Below are 17,798 nucleotides of genomic sequence, written 5' to 3'. Positions count from 1 at the left end.
ACATACATATATATATATATATATATATATATATATATATATGGTCTCGTGTTAGGGGATCATATTCATACACACACACACACACACACACACACACACACACACACACACAAGACTGCCACTGCACTCCAGCCTGAGTGACAAAAGCAAAACTGTCTCAAAAAAGAAAGACGCCCACTGTACCTCCACTACTATTTAACACAATTCAGAAACAGTGTCAGATACAAAATCAGAATAAAACAACTAGAAGTTTAAGAAACAGAAATAGATAAAACTAGTTCTAATTGCAGATAACGTATTAAATCTGCAGTTAGATATAATTAGATTTTATATATAATTGCAGATGATATAATATAGTTTGATATCTGATGGGGCCAGGTATTATAAAACCTCTGTAATAGAAAGTATAAGGCTTTTGTGATGCTTGTTCTCACTATGGTAAATAAAAGTTGTTTTTTTTTTTTAAAAAAGAAGTCTAAGGCTGGCTGGGTGTGCTGGCTCATACTTCTAATCCCAGCACTTTTCAAGGTTGAGATACAAGGATCGCCTGAGCCTAGGAGTTTGAAACCAGCCTTGCCAACAGGGAGAAACCTTATTTCTACAGAAAATACAAAAATTAGCTAGATGTAATTGTGTATACTTGTAGTCCTAGCTACTCAGGGGCTGAGGTGGGAGGATCGCTTGAGTCTGGGAGGTCAAGGCTGCAGTGAGCTGTGACCGTGTTACTGCACTCCAGCCTGGGCAACAGAGGAAGACCCTCATTAATGGCTTGGTGCCCTTCCTACAAGATCTGGTTGTTGAAAAGAGTACAACACTTCCTCCCCTTTTTTCTCTTGCTATGTGATGGAATGGCACCCCGTTTGCCTTCCACCATGATTGTAAGCTCCCTGAGGCCCTCACCATGTGGTCTGTAGAACCACCAACCAAATAAAACTCTTTCCTTTATAAATTACCTAGTCTCCGGTATTCCTTTGTAATAAGGCAAACAGTCAGACTAACACACTATATTACCATTGTCATACCTAAGAAAATTTAAAAAAAAATTTATAACATCTATTATCAAGTCTAATTTAGATTTATCCAATTGTCCCAAAATGTCTTTCATAACTTTTTTTCATACCAAGTTCCAATCAAGGCTTGTATGCTGTCATCTGAGATAGGCCAGTGTTTCTCAGCTGGGGACAGTTTTGCCCTCCAGGGGATATTTGGCAATGTATGAAGACATTTTAACTTGTTCCTTTACCCTTACCTATACCTACAAAGGCGGCCCATCATGTTATCTATAATGCTTTACAAATACCTATACCTACAAAGGTATAAGTAACACGGGTAACATGATGGGCTGCCATCTTCCTGGTTTACAAACAGTTACCTTCTTGGTGTGTCCTCAGATGGCAAGGAGAAATCATCTCTTTCCTCTCTAGACATGTTACCCACGATGCTTTAGTGTATCTACTGATGATTCTTACCTGAATCAGCTACTGGGTTGTGAAAAGGTGATTCTTCTAAGGGTGTCGTTCTTTTCATCCTTGAATAATGGCATTCTTTGGTAAGAAAAAGGTCTTCCCTCATTCCTTTTCTAGTAGTAGGTAAGGATTCATGAACTTTTATTTAGTCATTATATTAAAATAAATTTCAGTCACTATCTATGCTCCAAAATTGACCCACATTGTCTCCTTCAATTGCTTTTCTTTTGTAGAGACAGCGTCTCACTATGTTACCGAGTCTGGTCTCAAACTCCTGAGCTCAAGTGATCCTCCCGCCTCAGCCTCCCAAAGTGCTGGGATTACAGATGTAAGCCACCATACATGGTCTTTTTGTTTTTGTTAAATATTTAAATACTTTCACAATACAACTTTTTTGGGGGAAAAATCCACAGGAACTGTAAAACAATAAGATATAAAATACAATAAGGTACTCCAGTTCTGACCCTGGTATCACTTACCAATAGTTTATACAACTTAAGTTCCACATAGCTATAGACTGCATGTGTGTCACCACAGAATTTGTGTGCTGAAGATCTAATACCCAATGTGATAGTATTTGGAGGTGGGGCACTGAATGGGACTAGTGACCTTATAAGACTAGAGAGGAGAGAGATGATTTCTCCTTGACATGTGAAGACACAGCAAGAAGGTAACTGTATGTAAACCAGGAAGATGGCGGCCCTTATCAGATACCAAATCAGCTGGAAACTTGACTCAAACTTTCCAGCCTCTGGAATTGTGAGAAACAATTTTTTTTTGAGCAGGAGTTTTGCTCTTGTCATCCAGGCTGGAGTACAATGGCACAATCTCAGCTCACTGCAACCTCGGCTTCCAGGTTCAAGCAATTCTGCCTTAGCCTCCTGAGTAGCTAGGATTACAGGCACCTCCCACCACACCCAGCTAATTTTTTTTTTTTTAGTAGAGGCAGGGTTTCACCATGTTGGCCAGGCTAGTCTCATGGTGTGAATCATGGATTTAATGAGCCACCCCAGATGGAACATTGGGAATGTGAAGTGAAAGGGATGCAGATTGGTCAGAAAGAAGACAGGTTGCCAGACTTCTTTTTTTACAGAATAGGACCACAGAGTTATATGGCTGAGAATGTGCACTATTTTTCAAGACATGGGAAGAATGACTCTGAAGGCAAATCAGAGATCAACAGGGTTGCATCCTTGGTTTCAAAAAGGGAGACCATCATCTTGGGTGTTAGTATGAAGGAAACGCTGATACAGTTTCAAGGTTCTGTTTAGGCCCACGCCTAATCTTCCTACATATTCTCATGCTCCTTGAATATTAGAGCTGATTGGATGCATTCTATAGTCAGAATTCTACAACTGAATGGAGATACGGAAAAAAATACCCTCTTCTATGGGGTAGTGCTTATTCTGAGCAAAAATTGATTAAGTCAGCAATAATATTTTAAAATAATGCTAAATTTTATGTGATAGATCAACTTATGGCAAAACTGTTTTCCCTTTCCTCCCAGTTTTTAGTGTTAAAATGTCCCGGACATTTGGTGGAGGTCAGGATATTATAAGCACACCAGAATCTATCTCCCTCACTGATTATGCCCAAAAACTTGGGAAATGGAAGAAAATCTGTTTTGTAGTCTTTTAAGAGTTCCTAGCAATAGTGGTGGTAAGGTGGACACATAAAACTCAATAAGAAAATCTATTGTATTAGACAAACTAAGAAAAAAGGTACTGTGGAATACGAGGAAAATATTTTTTTCTCCCTCTGCATTTTACCAGTTTATTATTGCCACTTTACCCCAAAGGCAGTTCCAGTTACATGGAAGCACCTGGCAGTGATGGCAGTAGCAACTCTGAGAGGAGCCTGTCTTTCTAGTTGGTAATGGAGATCGGGGGGAAATTGCAGAGCAGAAACAGCTAAAGAGAATATCCTAAAATTCTGTGTTTGAACTGACTCAAGTTCCACATTTACCTCTAACCTGTGAATGCATGGAACAAGTACCAAAACAATACAGCCATGGTTCTCTGAGAAATAAATTCTGTTTAGGAGACCAAGGCGAGAAGATTGCTTAAGCTCAAGAGTTCAAGACCAGCCTGGGCAACATGGTGAAACCTCGTCTCTACTGAAAATACAAAAATTAGCTGGGTGTGTGGCGCATGCCTGTAATCCCAGGTACTTCGGTAGCTGAGGCAGCAGAATCTAAACACAAGAGTTCAAGACCAGCCTGGGCAACACGGTGAAACCTCGTCTCTACTGAAAATACAAAAATTAGCTGGGTGTGTGGCGCATGCCTGTAATCCCAGGTACTTCGGTAGCTGAGGCAGCAGAATCTAAACACGGGAGGCAGAGGTTGCAATGAGCAGAGATATCACTCCACTGCAATCCAGGCTGGGCGACACAGACACTGCCTCAAAACAAACAAACAAACAAACAAAAAAAGAATTATGGGTGGGCGTGATTATGGCTGTAATCCCAGCACTTTAGGAGGCTGAGGCAGGTGGATCACAAGGTCAGGAGTTCAAGACCAGCCTGGCCAACATGATGAAACCCCATCTCTACTAAAAATACAAAAAATTGGCTGGGTGTGGTGGCACATGACTGTAGTCCCAGCTGCTTGGGAGGCTAAGACAGGAGAATCCCTTGAACCTGAGAGGTGGAGGTTGCAGTGAGTTGAGATTGCGCCACTGCACTCCAGGCTGTGTGACAGAGCAAGACTCCGTCTCAAAAAAAAAAAAAAAAAAAAAGAAAAAGAAAAAGAAAAATTCTGATATAAATCACCACTGTAGCCCCACAGTGATCTTAAGTGGTGCATGTGCTATGCACAAAGCACAGCAAAGGCTTTGAAAAGTGAACTGACATCAGAACCACTAGCAACAAAAGGAGAGGCAGAATAGCTGACTAAACCTAGCAGGGTTGATTGCCTGCTAAAACAAAACCAAACCAAAGTTCTCCAGATTTTTATAAGGAAACAGATTCTCACATAATAACCAAAATGCCCAGGACATAATCCAAAATTACTCAACACACAAAGAGCCAGAAATATGTGACCAATTTTCAGAGGAAAAGATGATCAGCAAATGGAAAACCCTGAGATGATCCAGATGTTGAAATTATCAGACAAAGACTTTAAAGCAGTTATTATAACCATGTTCCATGGTGGGGTAGGAGAGTGAAGGAACTCTTAAAACAAATGAACAGCGTTGTTAGCAGAGAAACAGAAACGCTAATCAAGAGCCAAATAAAAATTTCAAAAATGAAAAATAGAAAATCTATTTTCTATTTCTCAATAAAGAAATAAAAAATAGAAACATTTAAACAATCCAAATGAAGGCAGAAATCAGAAAGCAAAGGAACAAAAATGAGAGGGAACAAATAGAGAACACGTAATACAATGTCAGACCTGAATCCAATAATATCAGTCACTACATTAATATAAATAGTCTAAAATGAATTTTAAAAAGAAACACATTGTGAGATTGTCATTTCCCCCCCCCTAAGATGGAGTTCACTCTGTTGCCCAGGCTGCAGTGCAGTGGTGCATTCTTGGCTCACTGCCACCTCTGCCTCCCGCGTTCAAGTGATTCTCCTGCCTCAGCCTCCCTCATAGCTGGGACTACAGACACATGCCACTATTCCTGGCTAACTTTTGCACTTTTAGTAGAGATGGGGTTTCACCATGTTGGCTACATTGATCTTGAACTCCTGACCTCAAGTGATCCGTCCACCTCGGTCTCCTGAAGTGCTGGGATTACAGGTGTGAGCCACTGTGCCTGGCTGAGATGGCATTTTTAAAGATTCAACGACATGCTATCTACAAGAAATTCCTGTAAATATGTTAATGTAGAGAAGGCAGAATTAAAAGGATGATAAATAGCATTATACGATGATAAATAACATCATGCAAATGCTAATCAAAAGAAAGTTTAAGGCCGGGCGCGGTGGCTCAAGCCTGTAATCCCAGCACTTTGGGAGGCCGAGGCGGGTGGATCACGAGGTTGAGAGATCAAGACCATCCTGGTCAACATGGTGAAACCCCGTCTCTACTAAAAAATACAAAAAACTAGCTGGGCGTGGTGGCGCGTGCCTGTAATCCCAGCTACTCAGGAGGCTGAGGCAGGAGAATTGCCTGAGCCCAGGAGGCGGAGGTTGCGGTGAGCCGAGATCGCGCCATTGCACTCCAGCCTGGGTAACAGGAGCGAAACTCCGGCTCAAAAAAAAAAAAAAAAAAAAAGAAAGTTTAAGTGGCTATACTAGCATCAGACAAAGTAGACTTCAGAACCAAGAAACAGCTCTAGAGATAAATAATGGTAAGAGTCAATTCACGAAGATGACATGGCAATATTAGGTTATGTACCTAATAAAAGGCAACAAGCAAAAACTGAGAGAATTACAGAAGAAACAAGTCAGGTGCAATGGCTCACACCTGTAATGCTAGCACTTTGGGAGACCGAAATGGGAAGATCACTTGAGCTCGGGAGGTCAAGGTAAAACTATGATCACACCACTGCACTCCAACCTGAGCAACACTTTGTCACACAAAAAAACAATCACTATCACCAAAAACAAAACAAGAGGACTGCAGTGGCTATATTTGCGAACAATAAAATAGACTTTAAGACAAACATTTTCACTAAAGGTAACAAGGAACATTTTATAATTAAAGGGTCAATTCATCACAAAGACATAACAATTACACAAAACAGAACCTCAGAACATCTGAAGCAAGCACAGAATTGAAGGGAGATACAGTTCTACAAACAACCCTTGGAAACTTCAATATCCCACTTTCAATAATGTATGAAACATCTAGACAGAATAGCGATAAGGAAACAGGAGACTTAAACACTATAAACCAACTAGGCCTAACTGACATATAGAACATTCTACCCAAAAGGAGCAGAATACACATTCTTAAAGGCAGATGGAAATTCTCTAAGATAGACTATATATTAAACCACAAAACAAGTCTCAATAAACTTTAAAAGATTGAAATCATACAAAGTTATCTTCTATGATTACATGGAATGAAGCTAAAAATCAATAACAGATGAAAAACTGGAAAATTCACAAACACATAAAAATTAATGTGCTCATACAATGAATGGGTCAAATAAGAAATCACAAGGAAAATGAGAAAATACAATGAGATGAATAGAAGTGAATATACAGCATACAAAAACTTAACGAGATGCACTGAAAGCACAAATGTAAACACATTAAAAGGGAAGAAAGATCTCAATGAATAACTTAACTTCATGCCTCAAGGAACCAAAAAAGAACAGACAAAATCCAAAAGTAAAAGAACATAAACACTAGAGCAAGGCCGGGCGCGGTGGCTCAAGCCTGTAATCCCAGCACTTTGGGAGGCTGAAGCGGGTGGATCACGAGGTCAAGAGATCGAGACCATCCTGGTCAATATGGTGAAACCTCGTCTCTACTAAAAATACAAAAAATTAGCTGGGCATGGCGGCGCGTGCCTGTAATCCCAGCTACTCAGGAGGCTGAGGCAGGAGAATTGCCTGAACCCAGGAGGCAGAGGTTGCGGTGAGCCAAGATTGCGCCATTGCACTCCAGCTTGGGTAACAAGTGAAACTCCGTCTCAAAAAAAAAAAAAAAAAAAAGACTAGAGCAGAGGCTGGGTGGGATGGATCATGCTTATAATCTTAGCACTTTGGGATGCCAAGGTGGGTAGATCACGAAGTTAGGAGTTCGAGACCAGCCTGGCCAATACAGTGAGACCCTGTCTCTACTAAAAATACAAAAATTAGCTGGGTGTGGTGGTGTGTGCCTGTACACCCAGCTACTCGGGAAGCTGAGGCAGAAGAATTGCTTGAACTGGGGAGGTGGAGGTTGCAGTGAGCAGAGATCATGCCACTGCACTCCAGCCTGGGCAACAGAGTGAGATGCCATCTCAAAAAAAACAAAACCAAACAAAAAATTAGCCAGGCCTAGTGGCACTCGCCTCTAATCCCAGATACTCGGATGGCTGAAACATGAGAATTGCTTAAACCTGGGAGATGAAGGCTGTAGTGAGCTGAGATTACACTACTGTATTCTAGCCTGGGTGACAAAGCAAGATCCTGTCTAAAAAAAAAAAAAAAAAAAAAAAAATTAGTTGGATGTGCTGCTATGTGCCTGTAATCCTAGATGCTTGGATGGCTGAAGCCAGAAGATCACTTGAGGCTGGGAGGTGGGGCTGCAATGAGCCATGATTGCACCACTGCACTCCAGCCTGGGTGACAGAGAGAGATCCTGTCTGGGGGAAAAAAAAAAAAGATTAGAGCAGAGATAAATAAAACAGAATAGAAAAACAATAGAGAGTCAACAAAATCAAATGCCCTTTAGCTAGATTAAGAAAGAAAGAGAAGGTACAAATAACTAAAATTAGAAATAAAAGTGGGGCTATTACCAATCTTATAGAAATAGAATTAATAGCAGGGCCAGGTACAGTGGTTCATGACTGTAATCCCAGCACTTTGGAAGGCCGAGGCAGGTGGAACACTTGCAGTCAGGAGTTCGAACCAGCCTGGCCAACATGGTGAAACCCTGTCTCTACCAAAAACACAAAAAATTAGCCGGGCATGGTGGTGCGCACCTGTATTCCCAGCTACTCAGGAGGCTGAGGCAGGAGAACTGCTTGAACCCAGGAGGAGGAGGTTGCAGTGAGACAAGATGGCACCACTGCACTTCAGCCTAAGTGAAAGAGACAAGACTCCATCACAGAGAGGAAAAAAAAAAGAATAGCAATCCTTCTCAAACTCTTCCAAAAAATAGAAGGAACACTTCCTTTTTCTATGAAGCCAACATTACCCCAATAGCAAAGCCAAAGACACCACAAGAAAACTACAGAGCAACAGCCCATAAGATATATGCAAAACCCATGCACAGTGGTACACACCCACAGCCCCAGACACACAGGAGGCTGAGATGGGAAGATCACTAGTTTCAGCCCAGCCTGGTCAAAACAGAATATGCAAAAATCCTCAGCAAATAATTAATACCAGCAAACTAAATGAATAAATATTATACATCACAATCAAGTGAGATCTTTCTCACGGCTGTAAGATTGTTAGAAGAATCTATGTGGCCAGGCGTGGTGGCTCACACCTGTAATCCAAGCACTTTGGAGGCCAAGGCGGGCGGATCACCTGAGGTCGGGAGTTCAAGACCAGCCTGACCAACACGGTGAAACCCCATCTTTAAAAAAAAAAAAAAAAAAAAAAAAAAGGCCGGGCACGGTGGCTCAAGCCTGTAATCCCAGCACTTTGGGAGGCCGAGGCGGGTGGATCACGAGGTCAAGAGATCGAGACCATCCTGGTCAACATAGTGAAACCCCGTCTCTACTAAAAATACTAAAAATTAGCTGGGCATGGTGGCGCGTGCCTGTAATCCCAGCTACTCAGGAGGCTGAGGCAGAATTGCCTGAACCCAGGAGGCGGAGGTTGCGGTGAGCAGAGATCGCACCATTGCACTCCAGCCTGGGTAACAAGAGCGAAACTCCGTCTTAAAAAAAAAAAAAAAAAAAAAAAAGGCCGGGCGCAGTGGCTCAAGCCTGTAATCCCAGCACTTTGGGAGGCCAAGGTGGGTGGATCACAAGTTCAAGAGATCGAGACCATCCCAGTCAACATGGTGAAACCCTGTCTCTACCAAAAATACAAAACATTAGCTGGGCATGGTGGTGTGTGCCTGTAATCCCAGCTACTCAGGAGGCTGAGGCAGAATTGCCTGAACCCAGGAGGTGGAGATTGCGGTGAGCCGAGATTGCGCCATTGCACTCCAGCCTGGGTAACAAAAGTGAAACTCCGTCTCAAAAAAAAAAAAAAAAAAAAAAGAAGAAGAAGACTCTATGTAATATGTCACATTAATAGAATTAAGGGGGGGAACCCACATGATTATCTCAATGCAGAAAAAGTCAGATAAAATTTTTTCATGACAAAAACACTCATAAAACTGGTATTAGAAGGAAATTTCCTCAACATAATAAATGGTCTTTATTGAAAACCTATATGTAATGCCATACTGAATGAACAGACACTGAAAGATTTCCCTTCTAAGATTAGGAAGAAGACAGAGTTAAGGATTTCTTGTTGTTGTTGTTTAAACAAAGAGAGAGAGAAGAAAAGAGAGATCCTATAAGCAGGATTATAAAGAATATAATTAAAATATATATTCTTTAGCTAGGATTACAGGCATGTGCCACCAAGCCTGGCTAGTTTTTGTATTTTTTTGTGGATATGGGTTACACCACGTTGCCCAGGCTGGTTTTGTCCTCAAATTATCTGCCCATCTCAGCCTCCCAAAGTGCTGAGATTACAAGCCACCACTCTTGATCCAAAATGTATATTCTAAGTACCTATATGCTTCATTGTACAATCAAGCAAAAGAAAAAAAAAGTTACTATTATTTGAAAACTCAAAACACTTAAGACATGTTAGAACTACATAACATACAAAAACATTATTTAAATATATCTCATCAATATAGAAATGCACTGTCTACAATGCAAATAACTAGCTTCATCTCAAAGCAGGATTTCTGAGACACTCAAAATCTTAGTGAATAGTTTGTCACTGTGCATGACAGTATAACCATAAAGTAATGAGACTGTATACCAAATGCTACATCTAAAACTAATTATGTATAATCACAATATATTTATACAGATATATCCTAAGTTATATATGTATACAGATATATCCTGAGTAGATAAAGGTTGATGAGGCCTTTATCTTATCCTAAGTCCAAGGAATAAATGGAAGTATATTAACATTTCACACAAATAAAAAACAAAATCAACAAGAGGGAGAAACTAAAATGGAATACAAATAGAAATAAATGAACCTAACTATTTCAAGTGAATAATATAACTACACTATGAAAGGGGTATGAACCTAATTCAAATTTTCAAGTTACTTTACTCCCAGTCCAAGAAAAAAAGAACTATAAACAAAGATTGAACTCTATACAGTTTTGTTTTTCACAATGATATGAATTAGCACCAAAACTGTGTATATTCTTGGGTTGAACATCTAAGTAAACGTACTGTGGAAATCAGGAGCCAGGTTTTTACTAGAGAAAGGAGTTACAAATATGGATAAAAGAATGCTAGAATGAACCATATAGTGTTAAGCTGTAATTAGATGTATTAGTATGAAATCCACTGTGGTTTTTGTTGTCGTTGTTTGAGACAGAGTCTTGCTCTGTTGCCCAAGAGTGCTGTGGCACAATCTTGGCTCACTGCAACCTCCACCTCCTGGGTTCAAGTGATTCTCCTGCTTCAGCCTCCCAAGTAGCTGGGATTACAGACACACATCACCACGCTCAACTAATTTTTGTATTTTTAGTAGAGCCAGGGTTTCACCATGTTGGCCAGGCTGGTCTCGAACTCTTACCTCAGGTGATCCGCCCACCTCGGCCTCCCAAAGTGCTGGGATTAAAGGCATGAGCCATCACGCCTGGCCAAAATCCACTGTTTTTAATATATAAAAATATGTAGATATGTGTTATATGTGGGTGCATGCAGGTCCTAGCTCTTACAATTAAGAGAACCTAGAGGCAATGACACTCCAGTAGAATTGAGCACATCACCTAGAATCTAGATCATGGTTTTTAAATATTCTTCTTCATTAAAAGGAACCAAGCATCCCTGGATGAGTTCAGGGCACGGACAAGTAAAATATTAGATGAGTCTTGGACATTTGTTATGACAGAAAATAAATGCTCAAATAACGAAGGCATGTCCAAATATTAAAGGAGCCAGCTTGAAGGAGCTCCCACTGACTAATTTGAGCATCAAAAGACATAACAATACTTAACAGATTATAATCTATTTAATAAAAAAGAAAATCTTGAGTCCATATCAATTATCAGTAAGTAAATGAATGAGGGAGATAAGAGAGCTCTTTCTTACATTAAAATGTCAATTAATAATTCTAGAAGAAATGATGGAATTAGGAAGTAACCATTGGACAACCATTATAACAACTGTTTCATACACCACCAATGGATGCTAAAACTACTGTTTTCTTCTTTTTTTTTTTTTACTACTACTGTCTGTTTTCTAAGAAACAAAATATTTACATAGAGTAAAATCTTCCCATAAAACACTTATCATTTGCATTAGGAAAAACAGTTAAATTTACAGTGAAGAAACTTGAGTGTCATCCTAATGGTATAACAGGGATTCAAACCAAGACTGATTCCAAAGTTCATGTTCTTAACCAGTAGGACTATCTTATCTGCTTACTTTAGGAGTTACTTGGATCTGGATTTTTACCAACCCTCCCAAAGTGGACCTGCATTATCCACCCATCTAAGAGGTCTTAAGGCTCTGTACGATTTCAAAGATGTGAACCCATGCTTAGGTTGGCCTTTTTTCCCCACCGTGTCCTGGTACTTGAGGATAAAACTGGCAGACAGGAAGCCACTGGCATCAAAGACATGATGCCCAGGGGACTAGAGCTCTTTCCCTCTGCCTCCAGATATAACAGGGAACGCACATACCTGGTACCTGACAAGAAAGGGAGTGGCATTGATCTTTAGTGACCAAACAACAAAATAATTCCTAGGCAGCATACATCAATTACCAAAAGCATATTGCTGCCTGACCTGAGACCACTGCCAAAGGAAGGGCTGTTTCCTAAGAAATACACTAGGAGTCCAAAGGACTCTTTCTTCAAGGAAGTCTCCCTCTTCAGTCTGAAAAGTTTCCTCTGCTTGAGCAATTCTCATGTTAAGAGCCTGGCAAAAAAGTGTATAAACATACTTTACTTGAAGTTGTACTCATTTGTTAAGTCCTTCTCCTTTAATTGGTTTCTGAGGTCAAAGCCCCCTTGCTTTTAAGAATGGACAAGAATCAAAAAGTAGGTTCAACAGAATGATAAAACATAATAGTATTTTGGCTTGTGCAACATTTTGCTAAGAAATCATAAAGCAGAACTGGGACTAAAATGTCCAATTTTATCCAGTTATAAAGAAAAAGATATTTTGATGAAAACAAAGAGAAAAACTACTAGAAACTATATTCTCTTGGGGTTAGATTCATGGGTAAAGAGAAATATCTTAGATGTCACTTAATCCTTTTTTGTTTTGTTTTTCAAGATAAAGGTCTCATTCTATCAGCCAGGGTGGAAAGCAGTGGCACCATCACAGCTCAGTGCAGCCTCAAACTCCTGGGCTCAAGTGACCCTCCTGCCTCAGGATCCCAAAGTGCTGTAATTACAGGCGTGAGCCACTGTGCCCATTTACTCTTTTTAAATTTTATCTAAGACTACCATCATTACAAAATTCTAAGCTTTATTTTTAGCTTACTTAAGCGCAATGTTCAGAAGGAGTAAGAAATACAATATTCTTGCAAACTACACTCAGAAAAGCTTTGAGAAACTTGCTTATTATCAGCTGGGTATTCCTTTTGCTCTACACTGTATTTCCTCAAATTAAGTCCTGAGATATAAATCTCTCAAATCACTGTCAATATCAACCCTATGAATTCTTAACATTTTAATTTGTATTTCTAATACATTTACTCTAACATTCTTTTGAGGAATACATGGAGAACTGACAATTGGTTATGTTAGTTTACATGCTCCCTTGTTCTTATTACATTAAATGTATATAAGAAGGGTTTGCTTAGCATCCCTTGGGGGGGCGGGTGGAAGTATTCACATTCTTTAGGTCTGACGGGTGATAAGGAGAGGGGGGATTAGAAAACATCTACTACTGACCATATGGAAGTTTGGATGACATAAATTCAGAGATTCAGACCAGCTGAATCAAATTAAAATGTACATGTAAAAAATGTGTTAGACAAAGAAAGGCAGGAGAGAGAGCCAGGTGAGTGGGGAGTCACACTGAGCAGGACACAAAGGCATTCACTAGCATGTGACATTTCTTATGGAGGGCAAGATGTTCAGATGGGAGCAGCTGTGGTCACAGTCCAGGAAGTGGAAAGCTTTGATTCCAGTATGTTTTCAGAAATGTCTTGTTAGTTGATCAGGTCAAGCAAATTGCCATCTGCATCCTTCTCATGTACATTTGTAGGGTTTTCCTCCTATGTGTGTTCTTCTGTGTGCTTTCACGTGGGAGCTTTTAGTGTACACTTGGCTGCATCCATAATAATCACATCTGTGTATCCTCTGACTCCTTTGAGTATCCAGGGATTCCACAGGTAAAGGTCTCTTCCTAGGCTGCATGATGGCCAAAGGGTGATTCTCCTGTAACAATGCTTGCAGGGGGAGATAGAGTTTAAGTGGGGTGACATTTCTTCAGGATAATAATCTGTCTTCTGTGGTTCAATCCCAGGTTCTATTTTTTTTTCTGTGATAGAGGATTCTCATTTGATTCGATTACTGGTACTTGCATGCTACTATTGGAATTTCCATCCCCTCCAACAAGGAGACCATGAAAGGCTGCTGAAGGTGACTCATGTACATAAAGGGGACGGGCTGCACCACCACCGGCTGGATGACAGGCTTATCCCCAGGCTCCATATTCCGTGCCATGAGAGGGCAGCTGCCATCACCAGCGGCATGAACAGTGGCATGCCGAAGGGCTGCATGCCTGGAGAAGATGGTATTTTTCATCAGTGGGCTGGAAGAAGGCATGCTCAACCCAGGCAAGGCCCTCTGGTGTGAGGACAGAACTTCAGAGGAGGGCAAATTCCCAGCCAAAGCGGGTGAACTCTGCTCGTTCACAGTTAGGTCTACCAGCTCTATCTGTATTCTGTGCAACAGGCCTTCTGGGGTCTGAAGTAACTTATCCGGCAATGTTATGGTGCAGATGACCCCATACTTGCTGAGCTTCACAGATTCCATGTGATGGGTATGACACTAAGACAGGGTCCATGGTGCCTCTTGCGTGACAGAAACTGGGTCAAACATCAGCTTTTTTTTTTTTTTTTAGACGGAGTTTCGCTCGTTACCCAGGCTGGAATGTAATGGCGCGATCTCGGCTCACCGCGACCCAAACATGAGCATTCTTTTAGTTAAACTTTCTAGGGTACTCTGGTGTTTGGCTTTTTGAGGCATGGCACAGGGTACCGCTGGTGAGAAATAAAGGCCTGGATCCGGGTTGCCTGGAGCCCCCCAAGCACAGTAATGTCAGGGCTCCAATCCAGGTGGTGCTGGTGGCAGCAGCCGCAGGTTACGGAGTTAGGGATAGGAGCGCATGCTCTGGGTGCGCAGGGCAACTCGGCAGGTGCTCTCGCTGCTCTCAGTCTCCCCTCTGGCTCCTGGCACCTACTCTGGGCAGTACATGACACCGGTGCCCTTGCTCTGTGAGCTTCCCAGGGCTGGCGAGGTTAAGTAGAGGCTGGGATCGGGATGGGAGGGTCAGGGCTGAATTCTTAACTTTTAAGATAGTAAGTTCAAAAAAATACTGATAATCCATCCTATAATGAAAAACTAACAATGACATTCCAGTTACATTCCCAAACCGGAAAACCAGTAAAGCCAAACTCTATTTAAAGTCATTGCTGCAATAACCTTAATAAACACTTTACATTTCTCTGAACATGCACTCCCAACACCGCCACCCTCCCCCAACACACATACCTTGAGTCTGAAAGGATATACACAAAAATGTTTATGTTGAGTGGTAGAATAAATGTGGTTTATTTTTTCTTATACTTTTTTTTTGGAGACAAGATCTTGCTCTGTTGCCTCGGCTGGAGTTTAGTGGCGCCATCAGGTCTCACTGAAGTCTCAAGTAATGCTCCTGGTCTTAGTCTCCCAAGTAGCTGGGACTACAGGTCCATGCCAACATGCCCAGTTTTTTTTTTTTTTTTAAGTGGAGATGTAGTTTTGCTATGTTGTCCGGGCTGGTAATTATACATTTTGGTATTTTTCCGATTCTTTTCACAAAAAGTCTGTAAAAGCAGCTGGGCACAGTGGCTCATGCCTATAATCCCAGCACTTTGGGAGGCCAAGGAAGGCACATCTCCTGAGGTCAGGAGTTCAAGACCAGCCCAGCCAAGATGGTAAAACCCGTTTCTACTAAAAATACAAAAATTAGCTGGGCATGGTGGCAGGCACCTGTAATCCCAGCTACTTGGGAGACTGAGGCAGGAGAACCCAGGAGGTGGAGGTTGCAGCTCAGATCGCACCACTGTATTCCAGTCTGGGTAACAAGCGCGAGACTCCGTATCAAAAAAAGAAAAAACATTTATAAAAGCTCTAAAAATGATTATGACTTTTTTCCTTAATGAATTCTTTTTTTCCCCCCTTCTACTTCCAACTTTTATTTTAAGTTCAGAGATATATGTGCAGGTTTGTTAAACGGGTATTTATTGCATGTCACTGGGGTTTGGAGTACAAATTATTATGCCATCCAGGTAGCAGGCACAGCATCTGATAGAAGTTTTATGATCCTCACCCTCCTCCCATCCTCCACCCTCAAGGCAGCCACAGTGACTACCGTTTCCTTATATCCACATGTATTCAGTGTTTAGCTCCCAGTTATTAGTGAGAATATCAGCATTTGGTTTTCTGTTTTTGTGTTAATTCACTTAGAATAATGGTCTCTAGCTGCATCCATGTTGCTGCAAAGGACATGACTTCCTTCTTTTTATAGCTGTGTAATAATCCATGGTGTATCCATACCACATTTCCTTTATCCAGTCCACTGATGATGGCCATCTACGTTGATTCTATGTCTCTGCTATTGGGAACGATGTTACGATAAACATATACATGTATGAGTCTTTATGGAAAACCAATTTGTATTCCTTTGGGTATGTATCCAGTAATGGGATTCTCGGGTTGAATGGTAGTTCTGTATTAAGTTATTTGAGAAATCTCCAAACTGCTTCACATAGTGGCTGAACTAATTTATTATTATTCCAGCCCCACTACTTACTTTGTTGAAGATGGTTGTAGGTGTGTGGCTCTGTTTCTGGGTTATCTAACCCATTCGACTGGTCTGTGTGTCTAGTTTTTGTACCAGTAGCAAGCTGTTTTGGTTACTGTAGCCTTGCAGTATAGTTGAGGTCAGGTAGTGTGATGTTTTCTTGTTTTTGCTTAGGATTGTTTTGGCTTTGGGGCCTTTTTGGTTCCATATGAATTTTAGAAGAGTGTTTTCAAATTCTGTGAAAAATGTTATTGGTAGTTTGAGAAGAGTAGCACCAAATCTGTAAATTGCTTTGGGCTGTATGGCCATTTTAACAATATTGATTCTTCCTCTCCATAAGCAATTGTTTATGTCCTCTGATTTCTTTCAGCAGTGTTTGGTAATTCTTCTTGTAGAGATCTTTCGCTTCCCTGGTTAACTGTTTTCTTAGGTATTCTATTCTTTCTGTGGCTACTGTGAATAGAAGTGTGTTCTTGATTTAGCTCTAGGCTTGGATGATATTGGTGTATAGAAATGCTATTTTTTTTTTTTTTAATTTGAGACAGAGTTTCACTCTTGTCACCCAAGCTGGAATGCAATGGCAGTATCTTGGCTCATTGCAACCTCCACCTTTCGGGTTCAAGCAATTCTCCTACCTCAGCCTCCCAAGTAGCTGGGATTACAGGTGCCTGCCACCACACCCAGCTAATTTTTGCATTTTTAGCAGAGAAGGGTTTCACCATGTTGGCCAGGCTGGTCTGGAACTCCTGACCTCAGATGATCCACCTGCCTTGGCCTACCAAAATGCTGGGATGACAGATATCAGTCACCAAGCCCAGCCAGAAATGCTACTAATTTTATACAGTGATTTTGTATCCAGAAACTTTGCTAAAGTTTCAGATCTAGGGGCTTTTGGGTAGACTAAGAGGTTTTCTAGGTATAAAATCATATCATCTGCAAAAAGAGAGTTTGACTTCCTCTCTTCCTCTTTGGATGCGTTTTATTTTTCTCTTACCTGCCTGCTCCGGCTAGGACTTCTAGAACTATGCTGAATAGGTGTGGTAAGAGTGGGCATCCTTGTTTAGTTCTGGTTTTCAAAGGGAATGTTTCCAGCTTTTACCCATTTAGTATGATTTTAGCTGTGAGTCTGTCAGAGACGGCTGTTATTATTTTGAGGTATGTTCTTTTAATGACTAGTTTGTTGAGGGTTTTAAAAATGACTATAATTGGCCAGGTGCAGTGGCTCATGGCTATAATCCCAGCACTTTGGAAGGCCAAGGTAGGCGGATCGCCTGAGGTCAGGAGTTCGAGACCAGCCTAGCCAATGTGGTGAAACCCCCAACTCTATTTAAAAAAAAAAGACGGCCGGGCGCGGTGGCTCAAGCCTGTAATCCCAGCACTTTGGGAGGCCAAGGTGGGTGGATCACGAGGTCGAGAGATCGAGACCATCCTGGTCAACATGGTGAAACCCCGTCTCTACTAAAAAGTGCAAAAAATTAGCTGGGCATGGTGGCA

General features: G+C 41.1%; 1 protein-coding gene, 1 non-coding gene and 1 pseudogene across 5 annotated transcripts in view; all 3 read right to left on the bottom strand.

Moving 5' to 3' along the window:
• Positions 1 to 17,798, bottom strand: part of UBTD2 (ubiquitin domain containing 2) — a 66,890-nt gene that overhangs the window by 29,291 nt on the left and 19,801 nt on the right. Inside the window, exon 1 of one of the 4 annotated variants that reach the window (XM_074390503.1) lies at positions 1,470 to 5,380. The exons of the other annotated variants lie outside the window; for them this stretch is intronic. Within the exon in view, the coding sequence (XP_074246604.1) occupies positions 1,470 to 1,572 (103 nt within the window). The 5' untranslated portion in view covers positions 1,573 to 5,380. Of the gene's footprint in view, positions 1 to 1,469; positions 5,381 to 17,798 lie in introns of those variants that run through there. 4 annotated transcript variants of the gene reach the window in all.
• Positions 8,697 to 17,796, bottom strand: LOC141582472 (Krueppel-like factor 3 pseudogene; annotated as a pseudogene).
• Positions 11,843 to 11,987, bottom strand: LOC120360434 (small nucleolar RNA SNORA57). Its single transcript, XR_005576932.1, has one exon. It is a non-coding gene; the product is annotated as a small nucleolar RNA SNORA57 (small nucleolar RNA).

The sequence above is a fragment of the Saimiri boliviensis genome, chromosome 20, assembly GCF_048565385.1.
Source record: "Saimiri boliviensis isolate mSaiBol1 chromosome 20, mSaiBol1.pri, whole genome shotgun sequence".
Classification (NCBI taxonomy): Eukaryota; Metazoa; Chordata; class Mammalia; order Primates; family Cebidae; genus Saimiri; species Saimiri boliviensis.
The sequence above is the reverse complement of the archived record's forward strand: the minus strand, read 5'-3'. Positions and strand labels throughout refer to the sequence as shown.